Source organism: Pipistrellus kuhlii, unplaced genomic scaffold (genome assembly GCF_014108245.1).
Source record: "Pipistrellus kuhlii isolate mPipKuh1 unplaced genomic scaffold, mPipKuh1.p scaffold_m20_p_19, whole genome shotgun sequence".
Taxonomy (NCBI): Eukaryota; Metazoa; Chordata; class Mammalia; order Chiroptera; family Vespertilionidae; genus Pipistrellus; species Pipistrellus kuhlii.
In genome coordinates this window covers 18,383,471-18,401,660 of record NW_023425504.1, presented here as the reverse complement: position 1 = coordinate 18,401,660, position 18,190 = coordinate 18,383,471, and the positions used below count along the sequence as shown (strand labels likewise).

Genomic DNA, 18,190 nt, shown 5'->3' with positions numbered 1-18,190 from the left:
ATTTTCATGGGCTTGAAGTGCCCTGCCTATTCTGGTTAATGATTTCTGTCTCCAATGGTATCTTTTTATGGCACCTCAACTTCACTGTGCATGTGCCCGTCTTTCCCTTTGTCCAGTCCTTTCTCCCAGTAAGCCTCAAGGAATGGGTTGGTGGTTCCCAGGGGAGTGTGGAATTGCAGTTTCCTGGTGAAGCTGCCCACATGTCCCTTTTGCTCCTTTCCTATCTTATCTAATAAAGAATGCGCAAATTGACTATCATGCCATCACAAAGATGGTAGTTCCCATAGCCACAAGATGGCAGCGCCCAGTCCCCTCAGCCCCACAAGAGTTCTCCAGTACTTTCAGCCCAGCCGGGGGAGGGGGGGGGGGCACATGATGCAGCCGAACCAATCCTCAGTTCCCCAGCCACCCAGGGCTGGCCCAAGGTGCAGGCAAGCCTCTTATGTCGGCTGCCCAGCTGCCTAGGGCCAGCCCAAGGCACAGGCAAGCCTCAGATATCAGCTGCCCAGCTGCCCAGGGCCGCCTGAGGCTCAGGTAACCTAGGCTTGTGCTGCCAGTAGTGGCAGCAACAGAGGTGTGATGGGGGCATCACCTTCCCCTGATCACCAGATTGCCTCCCACTCCGGAGGGCTCCCGGACTGTGATAGGGGGCAGACAGGCTGAGGGACCCCCTTTCCAGTGCATAAATTTTCATGCACCAGGCTTCTAGTTATTAATAACTAGCTAATCACAATGGTATCAAAGCAACTAAATTTTTTTTCACTCCACAATAGCACTTCAATTTCACGTGCTTTTTGAGTGAAAAGTGGGCAACCAGGTCAAATGTCTGTTCTCTCTAGGCTGGCTACTGGAATGAGTATGAAAGATTTGTGCCTTTCTCAGATCAGCAAATCAGTAATGACAGTGCATCCTCAGAGAACCGGACCATAGTGGTGACTACCATTCTGGTAAGTATGGACAGATAGTAGGTGAACTTTCTATACATCAAGACTTCTAAGCAGCGAACAGACTGTCAAACCTCAGAGGGATGGTAGGGGAGGGTGGGGGCAAAGGGGAGAGATCAACCAAATGATTTGTGTGCATGCATATATGCCTAACTAGTGGTCATGGACAACAGGGGGTGGGCATACATGGGGAGGGGTTTGGGATGGGAATGGGGGGATGAAGACAATTATGTGATACCATAATCAATAAAGAATTAAAAAAAAAAACTTCTGCTTTCTGAAAAGCATAATTCAACCAGTAGGAAACACCTCAAGTTCAAGCAGTGAAAAATTCCAACAGTTCATATTAGGAATCTTTCAAAGTATCCTGACGTTATTATGAACTGAATGTCGTGTTTAAAATTAAAATAATGAGAATTTAAGATATTATTCTCCTCTTTACCTGCTCCTTCCACTAAAGGTCTAATGCTTCATCTGGACTTGAAATCTAATTCTTCATTGTGGGGGAAACAGCATTATGTGGAGGAAACTAGATTATGGTTCTTATATTAGGTCCAGTCTACTACTGGTAAACTATAAACTTGAGCTTACCTATATTTCATAACTTCTCTGAGCCTCAGGTTGTGCTTTTTTAAATTTATTGAATGAATATAATAATCTCCTGCCTCTGTCATAAGACCATTTCAAGGCAATATTCACCATGTAAAGCTTTTCTGAATAGTTCAAAGTACTATTTAAAGGAGAAATAGTATTCTCATTTAGTTTTAAAATATGTTTCTAAAAGCTTATGTGTTTTACTGCTGACTAAAGTATGAACCTGAGTTCAAAACGAGTATGCCAGTAGGTCTAAAATTGTGATTAATTGAATAGAGATTTGCCTGGAGTTAATCTTTCATTTAAACATATATATCAAATACTTACTTAGGCCTATGTACTATATCAGACTCTGAGGATATAAAAATGAATAAACCACAGACCCTGACCCCTGGGCTGTCTATGGTTCATACCTGGTAGATCCCAAGAAGACAAAAGCAGTTCATCTTCATGTAACTAAGGAAAATACTCTGCCCAGTTTAAGTAAATCAAAGACTTTACAAGTAGAAACTGGTCTCTCTTTGGAACTCTCAAAAATAATTTAAATCTTTCTCTACTTCCTTAAATCATGAGTTATGGATTCCAAGAAATATGTAGCCCAATAAATAGGCTTATTTATGCCCTTCTGCTTATTTAAAGGCTCTTTTTTACATACCAAAGTGCAATAACCATGGTGGGGAGGGGCAGTTTCATGGTTGCATTTATCTTCTCTCAGAAAAATGTATAAGATTATTTGATCTTCTTTCTGGTCCCAAAGGAATCACCATATGTAATGTATAAGAAGAACCATGAGCAACTGGAAGGAAATGAGCGATATGAAGGCTATTGTGTAGACTTAGCTTATGAAATAGCCAAACATGTAAGGATCAAATACAAATTATCCATTGTCGCCGACGGGAAATATGGTGCAAGGGATCCGGAGACTAAAATATGGAACGGCATGGTTGGGGAACTTGTCTATGGAGTAAGTTCTTTTCAACTCTATTTTCATTTACTTCTATGCTTTCCAATTAACAAAGATAGAGGATTTAATTCTCAAGTGCAATACTTATACAATTGTATAGTTTCATATGGTCTGAAAAAAATGGTTTTCTACAGTTGAATTCTGTAAAAGGAGCTTATCAATAGTATCCTTTGGGCAACAGGATTATATTACTAAAAGGAAAGTAGAATTGGGAAAATCTATCTGGCAACATTAAGTACAGTCTGCCCTCTATTGAAAATCTGTTCCTTCTGAGTTCCCTGTCTCAGGCAACAGAATCACTACCCACGTAGTTGCCTAAGCAACCTGATTTCTTTTCTCCTTGTTCCTCTCATATTTATTTAATCACTGCATCCTATAAATTCTACTCTTAGGTATGTCTCTCAAATCTAGACACACTCTTCATTCGCATCATCATCAACTTAGTTAAGATTCTTACCATTTGTCATTCATTTAACTGGTTTCCCTGGCTCTGCTCTTTTTGTTGTTGTTGTTGTTGTTGTTGTTATCTTTTATTTTTTTAAACTTCTTTATTGATTAAGGTATTACATGTGTGTCCATATCCCCTTATTATTCCCCCAACCCTCCCCCACTCATGCCTTCACCACCACCCCTGTTGTCTGTGTCCATTGATTAGGCTTATATGCATGCATACAAGTCCTTAGGTTGATCTCTTCCCCTTACCTCCACCCTCCCCTATCTTCCCTCTGATCGGTGCTTCTCTGTCTCTGGATCTATTTTTGTTCATCAGTTTATGTTGTTCATTATATTTCATAAATGAGTGAGAGCCTGCCTCTGCTTTTATCCTGGCAAATCAGTTCCCCGCATTATTATAATTTCCCACTTTAAAAATCAGGATAAAATTCAAATTCCTTAGCATAGCAAATAAGGCACTTTATAATCTGGCACCTGCTTATCTCTCTAGCTTCATCTTGTACTCTTTCCCATTCACACTCAATGTCCCAGCTACTAAAGTATTTGTTGTTCCCTGAAAGTGCCCAGCTCTCACTTAGAGCATTCCTGGAAGTATGGTATCTTTGTCTTAACCAGCAAACATCATCTACCAGTCCTCCAGAACTTAGAAATATCAACTCTTTAAGGAAGCTTTCCCTAATCCCATTTACCCACCTGCAGTCAGGTTAGGTGCCCCTGCTTTTTCCTTCCTTAGAGTACACTCTGAACTTGTATTATAATGATCTATTTACAAGTTCAGCTGCCCCACCTAGATGATCCTTGGCATGTGATGTAAGTTCAACAAATACTTGTTAAATAAATTAATGAATGAACAGAATGGTTCTGCCAAGGGCTTGCCCATGGGCCAAGTACAAAAGAATTATACTAATAATTGGGGCTTTTAAAAGGGTACAGCAGTGTCTTTAGGGCTCCTCTGTGGCTTTGCTTGAAAAGATTTTGGCCTCCGATTAGGAATATTAGATCTTGGGCTGCCTAGTGTAGCAGATGGAGAAAAGTAGAACTGGTCATAACACCCCACTGGATGAACCAATAACTGGAAAACTAACTCAAGTGCAGGTGGTGGCAGAAAAGGTTTAATTTAACAAGAAAGGATTATTTGCAATAACTAGTCTCTGTCTAGATAATCGGTTAGGGTAGTGGTTGGCAAAATCATTAGTCAACAGAGCCAAATATCAACAGTACAATGATTGAAATTTCTTTTGAGAATCAAATTTTTTAAACTTAAACTTCTAACGCCACTTCTTCAAAATAGACTCACCCAGGCTGTGGTATTTTGTGGAAGAGTCACACTCAAGGGGCCAAAGAGCCTCATGTGGCTCAAGAGCTGCAGTTTGCCAACCATGGGGTTAGGGGAGCAGAGAGGAGTCTAGAGGGTGAATATACTGAGAAATAGCTGTCAAGGGCAAATGTAGAGGGGGGAAAAAAAGATGGAGACAAAGGTAAACTAATCTGTCGCTTCACACAACAATTTTAAAACTACAACTAAAAGGCAAAACGTCTATCACCCAGAACCACAGGGAAGCTGGCTGAACAGAAGTCTTACAACTAGAAGAAAAGAGAAAGGAACAAAAGCTGAGGTACAAAAGCACATGAATCGGGCTGGTTGCAGGTGACTGGGTGCGCAGCTTTTTTTCAACCTGAAGGGAAACAAGCTCCCAATCACTTTGAAATCCAGTTTCTGGGGACACGCGGGGACCCAGATGCCTATAGAGAGAAGCTGGTATGTTGGCCATTGAGTCCCAAAGTGAGGGTGACTTTTTTGCAGAGGTGCCTGCAGCAATCATTGTTTACTGTGCTGGAGCACAGGGACGTGAGGACTTGGAAACTTGGAAAGGCAGAGATGGCTGATGGGAGCCATTGCTGTTTGCCATGCCCCAGCCTAGTGACATCCTGAAATCCCCCTCCGCCCTGAGACCCTGCCCCACCCTGAGGCCCCGCCCCGCATATTCTACAAACCTGCCTGGCCTGCACTGTGGCAACTTAACGAAATAAACTGCAGCCCCAGTCAGACTGCACCAAAACCGCCAAGTCCCTAGCAAAGAGGAGAAAACTGTAGTTCTTGCTATAGCTCCTGCTGGGTGGCCTCAGACAGTAGCTGACCTGCACTCCATTGGAGATTCAGAATCCAGTGTATCAACTACTCTCATAAGGGACACATTCAAGAGGCAGACTCAGTGAACACCAAAGCCCTACTGGAACAACTCCTGCCCTATAAATATGTCTCCAGCACAGCAATTCTTCCATTATAGACACAGCAGGTCCTCATAGCCAATTAGTCTGGAGGTCAATTCCTCTCAGTGACACCAACAACAATCAAGACTAACTACAACAAGGCTGTACACACAATCCTCAAAGGGGTGCACCAAGAGTGTCCACATCAGGTAACTGGGAGGCTGACCCATTGAACCATATAGGACACCCAGCAAACAAAGCTACCCTACCAACTCAAGGAAGCAACGAAAATGAGGAGGCAAGAAAATAGATCACAAAAGAAAAAATAGAGGAGAACAAATGACTGGACATAGAGTTCAAAACCACAGTTATAAGGCTTTTCAAGAATTTCCTAGAAAAGGCCAATAAATTTACCGAGACCCTCAAGGACATGAAAGATACCCTCAAGGATATGGAAAAGGACCAACTATAAATTAAACATACACTGACTGAACTAAAAAATATTATATAGAGACCCAACAGCAGACTATAGGAATGCAAGAATCAAGTCAAATATTTGGAATACAAAAAGGCAAAGGACACTCCTCTGGAGAAGCAAGAAGAGAAGAGAATCCAGAAAGTTGAAGATAGTGTAAGAAACCTCTGGGACAACTTCAAGCATACCAACATCAGAATTATGGGGTGCCAGAAGAAGAGAGAGAGCAAGACACTGAAAACCTATTTGAAGAAATAATGACCAAAAACTTCCCCCACCTGGTGAAAGAAATAGACTTACAAGTCCAGGAAGCACACAGAACCCCAAACAAAAGGAATCCAAAGAGGACCACACCAAGACACATCATAATTAAATTTCCAAAGGCAAAAGACAAAGAGAGAATATTAAAAGCAGCAAGAGAAAAACAGTTACCTACAAGGGAGCACCCACATGATTATCAGCTGATTTCTCAACAGAAACTATGCAGGCCAGAAGGGAATGGCAAGAAATATTCAAAGTGATGAATAGCAAGAACCTACAACCAAGATTACTCTACCCAGCAAGTTATCATTCAGAATTGAAGGGCAGATAAAGAGCTTCACAGATAAGAAAAAGCTAAAGGAGTTCATCACCACCAAACCAGTATTATATGAAATGCTAAAAGGTGTTCTTTAAAAAGAGGGAAAAGAAGAAAAAAGTAAAGATAAAAATTATGATCAACAAATATATATCTATCAACAAGTGAATCTAAAAGTCAAGTAAATTAAAAGTCTGAATAACAGAATAAACTGGTGAATATAATAGAATCAGGGGCATAAAATAGGAGGGGGTTGATAATTCTCAGGGGGAAAGGGGTGTCTGAGTGGGGGGTATGGGAAGAGACTGGACAAAAATCATACACCTATGGATGAGGACAGCGGGGGTGGGGGGTGGATAAGGGCAGAGGGTGGGGTGGGGACCGGGTGGAGGGGAGCTATGGGGGGGAGAGGAGAAACAATTGTAATATTCTGGACAATAAAGATTTATTATTATTATTTTTTAAAGAGCAAATGTAGCCTGGATGGCGTGGCTCAGTGTTTGAGCATTATCTATGAACCAGGAGGTCATGGTTCAATTCCCAGTCATGGCATATACCTGGGTTGTGGCTTGATTCCTAGTGTGGAGCATGCAGGAGGCAGCCAATAAATGATTGTCATCATTTATGTTTCTCTCCCTTCCTCTCTGTAATCAATAAAAATATATTTTTTAAAAGAAGCAAACATCCAGGTTACCTATTGGACTGAAAGTTCAGGATAAGGACTCTAATGCTTGAATATGGAAATCAGCAAGAATATGGTGTAGCTTTTCAATCATAATATAGAGCTTGGGTCATTAATAAGTTTTTGGAACAGGTCCTCTGGAACAAAAATGAAGGCAGAAGCTAATTTCTAAAAATAAGGGCACAGAAAGGGAATTAAGTCTTAAAATGAGACTGGACCTAAAGTATAAAAATTAGGGCACTATCCTCCAGTCAGACAAGCAGCAAAGCAGTTTGAACCTTAGCCCCCAGCTATGGAGCTGAAGCCAATTATCTCCTGTCTTGGTTCAAGCTTAGTCCTGGAAACTGGGGCAGGGCTGAGTTGTAGATGAGATTCAAGTGAACCCAGTTATAGAAAAGAGAAGAACTTCTAATGCCAGAGAGAGGGAATTGAACAAGGGACATAATACCTGTCATACTTTCCAAGGACGCTGAGAAGCTCTGAATGGTCTTGACATTAAGAACAAGCTTTAAGCTCTTATTTTACAAGTTGGTGATCAAGTCTTCTCTTCCCTGTCCCTCTTTTTCCAGGGTCCAAAAGGTTCTGTATTGCTCACAGCTCTTCAGTGCTCTTACTCACTTTTTGCTCTAATAAATAAATGCCTGGAATGCAGTAATCCCCAGCCAGTATTCATAAAATTGAGTTCATGGTATGAGCTTGTAGTGACCCAATGATTTGAACTCAGGTCTCTGATTATGAAGTTGTTCTTCAACCATTGCCCTCTACTGCCAAAATGTTGTTTCAGACCCTAAAAGATAGTTGATATTTACTGCAAAATCTTTTGATGCCTTAGCCATTCTGAGAAGAGTGTTTAGCCACAAAAGCATGGCAATGAAGTTATAGTGTCAGTTTCTGCTAGGCCAGAGTAGAACTGACATGAACTCTCCCAGCCCATCATGATTCAATAGACAGAGCTCTCTAGTGTCTCAAAAGAAAACCTGCCTCTCTCTGTAAATAGCTCAGTGCCCTTCTGGCATTGAGTGGGACATTAGACATAGTGATGTAGATCAAGGCAGATTTCCTGACACTGTTCAGACAAAGACCAGCTTTCTCACTGGATTTTGATCTCTCTTCTGGCATGTCCTCTGTACTGAACTCACTTAATCTCCACATTCCTCTTTCCAATTTGTGTATGTATGAGGGAGCTTGAGAATTAGAGAGTTCCTTATTTGTTTAGTAATCTATCTCTCTACTGCTGAATAGGTTAAAATTCCCCTGGAGAAATCTTCCCATCTTTTCCTTCCAATTCTTTCTACTGAAGACAAAAGCAATATAGCTAAGGAAAGTGCTTATAGAAATGATCTCTTCTCTCCCATGACCAAGTTTCTGATGCTTTCTGGGATTATAACACAAGGTTATTCCAGGGAACTGACAACAAATCAATCCATTTAAGTGGAGTGCCAAATTTTACTTTCCTCTAAAGCCTGTGGCTATAAAAAAATTGATGTTTTGTCAAGTTTAGAGTGAGAGCTCTCTGTTAGAGAAGATGATGATCTCATAAGCTAAATGTGTCTTCATCTTCATTTAGAAGTTTTAATCTTTAAGCATGAGGAAGTATTCAACTTCTCTACCATTGGGAGAAATGGAGAAAAGTTAGAACACAGGCATTTGTTTCTGACAGACCTGTCTCCTTTTGTGGCTTGCAAGCCACTTAAAAAAAAGAAGGGCAGAAAATCCCCAGTGACTTCCCTAAGTGCTTAATAAACAAAAGGACAAAGAACATGGAACTGTTTCTTACAATGAACATGAAAACTTCACAGATAGGCACTGTTTTATCTTAGGGCATTTTCTTTTATACTTTAAGTATATAAAACAGATCAGATTTTTTTAAATGAAAATGGAAGAAAAAAACATTGCAAGAGATTTCTGCGATAAGTATCAAGAGTCAAAATGAATTAAGTTTAGTAAAGAAGAAATAATCTATTCAGCCTCTTTACCTAAGATTTCTAAACGGTCTTTTTTTTCCTTTAAGGAAAATCAAGTCAAGATTTATATTCACTAAAGTCTATTTTTGTAACAAATGTCAGTAGGACACAATGTGCCCCATTGTGTAAGCTCTTCAGAACATTATAGACTTGAAACTGTCCACCTGCTTTTAACAGTTTTGATTTTGAGCTGAATGTCTATAACATTGTGACATGGTAATTGTCTCCAGTTCAAATGACTTACAGAACCACAAGTTTTTATGGCTCCCAAATAGCATGTGTTTTGAAAGTATGTTTGAAAATGTTCTGTTGCTAGCATTGTTCTTAGGCATCCTTTAGCCTACCTTTTCATTCACTTTACAGATAAATATGAGGACTAGCTAGGACTGGACATTAGAACTTCCTATTGAGTAAACCAAGAAACTATGACCTGATGTATGAGAGGAATGACAGGAAAAGTGCCAGGGATAGTGATAAGGTAAAAAAAAAAAAAAAATCACACATCTTGGAAGAACCTGGACCATATAATTCAGGTTTCATGACTCCTGGTCCAGTTTACTAAGCTTGTGAAACTATGGGAAGATTGGTATTATATCAGATATAGCATCTCCACTAGCCTTCAAGGGGTTTACAATCTATTGTAGTTGGATTATAAGATTTTTCCATCCAGATCCCCATGCTACTTATCTGTAGCCTCCAGGACAATATACATCTTTAGTTATCACTGAAATATTTGAAAACCCAACGAAGACAACTGGGAGTTCTCTGTCCTTTGAGAATAGATATCATCTAACACAAAAAGAAAGTTGGGGAAAGGGCTGGAAGAAAATTGAGGTCTAATTTACAAAAAGACACCTCCCAGTGAGCACCTGTCATGTTCCTTATGTTTCCAGAACTTAGAACTAAGGATAAAGGCAGGGAGTGGAGGGGGCAGTTTGTAGCCTTGATAAAAGCCACACAAACTACTGTCCAGATTGGTACCTCTGGCTTAGAATATAGCAGAGCACTTGGGGATGAAAATGGGATTGGGAACAGTTGATTCCAGATCACATCCCTTGGGCATCCTCAGACTCTTTCACACTCCCAGGACAAATGGCAATTTTATAGATATTATTCACACTGACATTTCTCTACCTAGAAGAAATTATCTCTTAAGTTATCACTATCCTAAGATAGATTCATTTTCCATTAAGAAAGACAGAAAGTCGATCTGTCCTTCCAGCTAAAAGGCAGAGAAGCAAAGGTGCAGTAACAGATGACAAATCTTCTCCTTTATTCTTCAGGTGATTACACTAGGCTTTGGCAGAAGGGCTGATGGTTTGATAAAAGTGCCTCTTTCTTTCAAATGATGCATATGAACTCCAGGAAGGAGCATTAATGTCACATGGAAGTCTGCCACTCTGAGCAGAGAGAATGGGGAAATATTTCCAACCAAATTTACTCTCACAAGGTCTTTACTCTGATCCAGGGACACTTCCTAACCAATAGATCCAGACTGGGACATCTGTTCTGAATAAAGAAATGAGGATATCCCGTTGTGACACTGCTTGTTATTGCACAGATTTAAATAGACCACATTCCTTTCTCCAGATCTTAACAATTGCTGACAGTAAAATCCCATATAGTACAGCCAATAAAGCAGTTTACATCCTGTCCACCAACATGCAGCAATTATATTCCTATTGTCTAATTTGATTCTGCACCACTCCTTTTCCAACGCACTTAAAATTTTCAAAGGAAATATCTGCCAAAGGCCACTAGAACTTCCTGTTTGATATGGAAAAGACAGGTCATGTCTAATTCTTCTCTCAGATAATGTAATATCTTCTTATGCATTACACCCCAGTACATTATCTAACTCTCCCATTCTCTTTGCTTTTCAAAAAGTGCTTTAAAATGGTGGCTGACAAGCTCTTGCTCATGCATAGGTCTCCAGGTGGGTTCCAACATTTGTATCAGATAATCAGGTGAAACTACTTTTAAGCTACAAATAAAGCCTTCCAGCTCAAAAAAAAAAAAAAGTGAATGACAATAAAACTGCCATTTCTGTCTCAAACCTGTCAGACTCTTAAGTGCATCATCCCCATACGTATGAGTTTGTTGTTTCGAGTTTTATAAAATTTGCAACTTTGGCAACCCACCTATGAAAAGATTATAAACTCCCTCAGGCTAAATCCCCTCCAATGATGCAGTTTCTTCTGTTTTGCCACTGGCACATGGAAAAATCAAACCTAATTTGGTGTGTTTACTGAGCCCACACAGCCACTCTTAAGCTGCTTGATTAAAATCCTTTAAGCAGTCAAGATGTAAGCAAAAGCATTAGCAAACACTTACCGTGAGCTTTTCCATTTGCTGAGTTTTGTCCATAACCTGAAATACCCTTATACCTCCTACTTTCCCACCTACATTTCAGAAAATTGCCTGCCTATTGCTAGCACAGACAAAGCCTTGAAGACAAAAGACCACTAAACTGCTTCCGTATACCACAAGAAAGCATTTCACTAGTGAGTCAGAAGTTCTCCTACTTCCTAGCACCATGGATAATTACACTCTCTCCCAGCCATAACTGACTTTCTTAAGGAGCAGAGACCAGGAAAGGAATTTGGGAATTGCTTTTTTTCACTTTTCCATCAAAGTTGGCCTCCTAAACTTTAACTTGCCTTGACAGTGACCTTCTCCCTCATCTGCATGCTATGGCAGTCCCAGGAGAGTAAAATGGATATTTTCTGACACTAGTTAGTTATCTGCTCTCACCATTTTCTTAATAATTGTATGGATTTCTCCACAGATATTATGCCAAGCAGATCCTGAGCTCTGAAATAATCTCATTATCAGAACTTCCTTTTCATATGAAGGAGGGGATAATGGTGGCAGAGGGCAAGGGCTTCTCCAAGGCTAGCTATGAGCTGATGTGACAGTTCTGCTACTTTTGTCTCACTAAGCATACAAGAGGTGGAAGGGGTTGCCAAGTCCCCTACAGAGCTGGATGTCATTGAGGCTTGAACAGTATCTTCCTCCCCTTCTATTGGTTTAGCCTTCTTCCACCTGCTTTTTTTTTTTTTAAATAAGTATTTTATTGATTTTTTTTTTACAGAGAGGAAGGGAGAGGGACAGAGAGCTAGAAACATCGATGAGAGAGAGACATCGATCAGCTGCCTCTTGCACACCCCCTACCGGGGATGTGCCCGCAACCGTTGTACATGCCCCTGACCGGAATCGAACTTGGGACCTTTCGGACCGACGCTCTATCCACTGAGCCAAACTGGTTTCGGCTTCCACCTGCTTTTTGTTTTTCCTTTACTTGTTTGTTTTTTGTCTGTAATTGTATTTTTATTTTTCAATTACAATTGACATAAAATATTATATTAGTTTAAAGTGTACAATGTAGTGATTAAACATTTACATAACTTATGAAATGATCACCCAATAAGTCTAGTACCCAACCAACATGTAATAGGTCGTTTTTAAGGTTCAGCATGGAAATTCAACATTTGGAGCCAGGTCCACATCAGTGAGGTTTAATTGAGCACAGATTTAATGCTGTTTTTTATTGAGGGAGTACGACCCAAAAAAAGAAACTCCACCTTCTTTGAAAAAGCTCCTTAGAAAGAAACAATTCAGGAAAGGTAGAAAAGTTAAGCTGAGGGGAAAAGGCAAGTGCTTGAGGGAAGCAGGTTTTTCCTGTTGTATTATGTCAAACGTGCTTCAAACTAGGAATGGCTTCCTTTGATAATCTGTTCTTCTATTACTTGTGCCTGGGAACCAGATAAGAAGTCTCACTTTGTCTATTTGGCCACCTGTTGTTATCATTTAACTGTGCTTATCATCTGGTAGGTGTTTCAGTTACTAAGTTAGGTGTTTTGTTTTCTTTTGTTTTGTTTTTCTCTTAAAGGGTGTCAAGATTCTCAAACTCCTTTCTTCACCTGTTTTAAAAAGTGCCTAATTCCCCTAAATTCAGTCCAAAGTGATTTTATCACAGAAATGTCCCTTATTTCTTCCTTTCAAAACAAATAAATGGCCATTTCTCTTAGAACTATCAATTATTTAGACTTGAAAGATCAAAAACTAGTTAAATTAAGTAACTAAATTAAAATGACATCAAATGGGAAATGAAACTAGCAGGGTATTTTTATATTCTAAGCAGGAGACAGAAATATGTTGGCAAAGACTGAATGTGGCTTCCTCTGTGTATTATCTTGGCATGACAAAGCTCTTTCCAGCTGATTCAGACTACCTTTGCCCAAAAACCCCACTAGTTTTCTGGCCAATTTCATTCTTCTCAGTAGCTTTTGTTTCTATTGATACAACAAGGTCTGGCCCCAGGCAAAGGGTAAAATAGATAAAATTTGCCTTTGGCTCCTCTCCAGTTAGAAATGTCGACCTAGTGATTCATTCAGGAAATAAGCTTCAATGAGGGGAGAGTTGAAGCTGTACATAAAAACACTGGGTAGAGTAAGTGAAGGACAAAACCTTAAAGGGTCTTGCTTATTCCGCAAATCTTCATCAATTATCTTCTAAGCCAGACCATGTGAGTAGAATCTGGGGGTACAAAGGTACACCTCCTTTGAGAGAGCAGGACTTAAAAGAAAAACCAGAGAAGGAACATTCAGAGAGATAGGAGGAGAACCCACTGTCTTCAGGATCAAAGAGCCACCGGAAGAGTAAATACAGACATACCAATTTTTATTGTGCTTCATTTTAGTGCTTTTTTTCTTTTTTCTTTTTTTTTTTTTTTTTTTTTTTTTTTTTTTTTACAAATTGAAGGCAAGACCCTCTACCAGCAAAAATAATATTACTCCTTTTACTATGATACTTTCTTTAGTAGAGTGGTCTGGAATTGAACCCACAATATTTCCAAAGTATGCCCATATAGTGCAAAAGGCTGGTAGTGTCACGTGAACTGTTGATATCTGAAGGAAGGTCTTTGAATTTGGTAACCAAGTATAAACACTGAGTGGCCAAATTATTATGATCTCTGAATGCATAGTAATCTGGCCACTCAGAGTATATCCTGTTATAATAAAAGGCTAATATGCAGCCAGGAGTTCAACCAGCTGGCAAGCCAGCCAATCGCCCATATAACCTCCCCCTGACCAGGCTGACAGGACCCCACCTATGCACAAATTCATGCTCTAATATATATATATATATATATATATATATATATATATATATATATATATATATATATGTATATATATATATATATATATATATATATATATATATATATATACTGAGTGGCCAGATTATTATGCATTCAGAGATCATAATAATCTGGCCACTTAGTGTATATATACATATATGATACTTAACACAGTGCCTCACACTAAGTAAGCACTAAATTCATATCACTTGGCTCCTTATTATCTACACTAGAGGCCCAGTGCATGAAATTTGTGCACGGGGGGGGGGGGGGTGTCCCTCAGCCCAACCTGCACCCTCTACAATCTGGGATCCCTTAAGGGATGTCTGACTGCCCTATTAGGCCCTATCCCATCAGGATTGGGAGTGAAAGGGCAGTCAGACATCCCTCTCACAATCCAGGACTGCTGGCTCCCAATTGCTCACCTGCCTGCCTTCCTAATTGCCCCTAACTGCTTCTTCCTGCCAGCCTGATCACCCCCTAACCACTCCCCTGCCAGCCTGATTGATGCCTAACTGCTCCCCTGCCAGCCTGTTTGCCCCCAACTTCCTTCCTCTGCTGGCCTGGTCACCCCTAACTACCCTCCCCTGTAGGCTTGATTGCCCTCAACTGCCCTCCTTTGCAGGCCTGGTCCCCCCAACTGCTCTCCCCTGCAGGCTTGGGTCCCCCCCAACTGCCCTTCTCTGCAGACCCAGTCACCACCAACTTCCCTCCTCTGCCAGCCTGGTATATCCCAACTGCCCTCCCCTGCTGGCTTGATTGCTCACAACTGCTCTCCCTTGCAGGCCTGGTCCCTCCCAACTGCTGTCTCCTCCTGGCCATCTTGTGGTGGCCATCTTGTGTCCAATTGGGGGCAGGATCTTTGACCACATGGGGACAGTCATCTTGTGTGTTGGAGTGACAGTCAATTTGCATATTACTCTTTATTAGATAGGATAGAGGCCTAGTGCACAGGTGGGGGCCGGCTAGTTTGCCTGAAGGGTGGCCCGGATCAGGATGGGGGTTCCCTTGGGGTGTGGGGCAGCCTTAGCGAGGGGCCTGTGGTGGTTTGTAGGCCAGCCATACCCTCTGGCAACCCAAGGAAAGGCCCTGGTATCTGGGGTTTATTTATCTTCTACAATTGAAACTTTGTAGCCTGGAGCAGAGCCAAGCCTTCTACTTGCTCTTTGGTGGCTGCTATTTCTGCTGGGATTTATGCATCTTCTATAATTGAAACTTTGTACCCTTAGGCTGAGGACTGGGCAAGCCAGGGTGAATTGGGATGCTTGGCTTCCTTCATTGCCAGGGGAAACCCTATCCCCCTGCTCTTTCCAGCTCTATAGCTGCGGCCATTTCTGTTTGAATTTAAGTATCTTCTATCATTAAAACTTTGTAGCCTTAAGTGGAGGCCTGGGCCAGCCAGAGTGCGCAGAAAGCTTGGCTTCCCCCATTGCTGGGGAAACCCAAGCCTCCCTCCTGCTCTTTTTGTGGTAGCAGCCATCTTGGTGGTATTTATTTGCATACTCGCTCCTGATTGGATGATGGGCGTGGCTTGTGGGTGTAGTGCAGTGATGATTAATTTGCATATTTTTTATTAGATAGGATTACTCATGAAATTACTTAAGGAGTGTTTCTTAACCAGGTTGGGTCAACATAAGTAATTCAAGGTAGTAAAACATCATTTTTTTGAAAACAAACTCAGATTTCATCATTCTCCCTCCACCTCCCAACTGGTAGGGATATTGAGGTATAACTCTATTTAATATAGAATAGATGATCGTCAAAATTGGTTTTTTCACTTCATATCTAATATTATCCAAAAGCCTTTCCTTGATCAGAAGCATTTTTCTAGGTAAGCATTTTCTAGGTATGCCTGGTTCCAGACTAAAATCTACTACTTTTGTAAAGAAATAATTGTGGATGACAGAAGAAGTGTAGAAAGTCCTAGTGCCTATTTTTATGGGATCAATATAAAAGCATTGCCTGCCTTTACCTGAGGTAATTATGTAGTGCACTACTAACACATTATTTTATTGATGTAATACATGTGAGTGCTACACTGATATTTATCATTAGAAATAATGGCTTACGATATAGGGTAATATGTGTTCTAATAACTATTTTACCCTTATTATTACCCACACAGAATTCTTTCATGTTTTCATTTATCATTTTTAATAATAAATAACATATTTTAGTCATTTATGGTTTCTTTACTAAGATCTGTTGCAATGATAGATACAGAAATAGAAGATTGAGTCACTGCCTGCAAAGAACCTATCTATAATAATAAAAGCATAATATGCTAATTAGACCAGAGAGGCAAATGACCTTCTGGACGTCCTTCCAGATGACATTCTGGATGAAGCCACAGCAGTAAGGGCTGAGGCAGAGGCGGCAGCTGCAGCAGGCGGGGCAAGACAGAGGTGGTTAGGGATGATCAGGCAGTTTGGGGCAATCAGGCAGGCAGGCAGGTAAATGTTTAGGAGCCAGCAGGCCCGGATTGTGACAGGGATGTCTGACTGCTGGTTTAGGCCTGATCTCAGCAGTCAGACATCCCCTGAGGGGTCCCAGATTGCGAGAGGGCACAGGCCTGAGGGACACCCCCCCCATGCATGAATTTCGTGCACAGGGTCTCTAGTGTTTTAACAAACATGCTCTTCAAAAATAATTCAAGGATAATAGCACAGGGTCTCTAGTGTTTTAACAAACATGCTCTTCAAAAATAATTCAAGGATAATAGCAAACACTCAAGTACCATAGACCTGAGTACTATAGTCCTGTGTCACACCTCATGATGGGGCAGGGGTGGGTGGGTTGCAGTATAACAAGTATAGACTATTATACTCATCCCACAAGAATTTCCAGTCATATAAGCCAGTCAGAGAAAGATAAGTATCACATGATCTCACTTATATGTGGAAGCTAATGAACAAAATAAGCTGATGAAGAAAATTGATGTAAAGACATTGAAGCATGCAAGAGATTGGTGTATTTTAGAGGGAAATGGGTGGTGAGAAGAGATTAACCAAATAACTTACATTAATTTATGCATAACCCATAAACAGACAATGGTGCAGTAAAGTCCTCAGAAGGGGGTGGGAGCAGGGTGGAGAGGGTCAATGAGGGGGGGTGGAGGGGACATTTGTAATACTTTCAACAATAAAGATAAATTTAAAAAATAAAAAAGAATTTCCAGACAAGTGGTGGAAATAAAACATAAGAGCATGGAAATTAAAATAAGAAAACAATTGGTAAACAGTGATATGTCACAAGGGAATAGAAGATGAGTTGCAAGGTAGCAAAAAAAAAAAAGGAAAAAAATCTGAATCAATTACCCTAAGCCAATATGCCTCAGGACAAAAGGACAGCCAGTGTCCTTTTCTTAACATCAAGATAAAGTATTTTAGAACCCACTGAATGCTACTACTTTTCTAACCAAAGCACTTACAAATCAATTGCTTGTAGTAATATAAGACTTTATACTTACACCAAAAAGGTATATTAAGTGGCAAATGACTGATGAAAATACTGTCTCTAAACTTTTTTTAATTTTATTTTTCTAGAGGGCTGATATAGCTGTTGCTCCACTCACTATAACGCTGGTCCGTGAAGAAGTCATCGATTTCTCAAAGCCATTTATGAGCCTGGGCATCTCCATCATGATAAAGAAGCCTCAGAAATCAAAACCAGGAGTATTCTCATTTCTGGATCCCTTGGCTTATGAAATCTGGATGTGCATTGTCTTTGCTTACATTGGTGTCAGTGTAGTTCTTTTCCTAGTCAGCAGATTTAGCCCTTATGAATGGCACTTGGAAGACAACAATGAAGAACCTCGTGACCCACAAAGTCCTCCTGATCCTCCAAATGAATTTGGGATATTCAACAGTCTTTGGTTTTCCTTGGGTGCCTTTATGCAGCAAGGATGTGATATTTCTCCAAGGTTAGTTTCCATGTCATACTCTTGTATTTTATGGTCATGATCCATTCATATACATCTCAAGTCCAGATTTTCTTCATTGAACATTCCATCCAATGACAAATTATCATCAAGCCCTTTTGTTTGCTTGCGTCCATGAAATGACTGTGTTATTTGTGTGGCTTTGAATGTCTTTCATGCATTTCTATGGTAGTGTATATTCATATACATTATAGCAAACATTTGAATTCTGGGTAAAAGCAACATTGCCAACTCATATTA

At 40.4% G+C, this 18,190-nt stretch overlaps 1 protein-coding gene across 6 annotated transcripts in view; it reads left to right on the top strand.

Moving 5' to 3' along the window:
* Positions 1-18,190, top strand: part of GRIA3 (glutamate ionotropic receptor AMPA type subunit 3) — a 327,676-nt gene that overhangs the window by 231,839 nt on the left and 77,647 nt on the right. For all 6 annotated transcript variants that reach the window (XR_004988881.2, XR_004988882.2, XM_045583555.1 and 3 more), the window contains exons 9-11: positions 840-947; positions 2,296-2,502; positions 17,556-17,932. Coding sequence is in view for 4 of the 6 variants with exons in the window: in XM_045583555.1 (XP_045439511.1) it covers positions 840-947; positions 2,296-2,502; positions 17,556-17,932 (692 nt within the window). In the remaining 2 variants the exon portion in view is untranslated. The remainder of the gene's footprint in view (positions 1-839; positions 948-2,295; positions 2,503-17,555; positions 17,933-18,190) is intronic.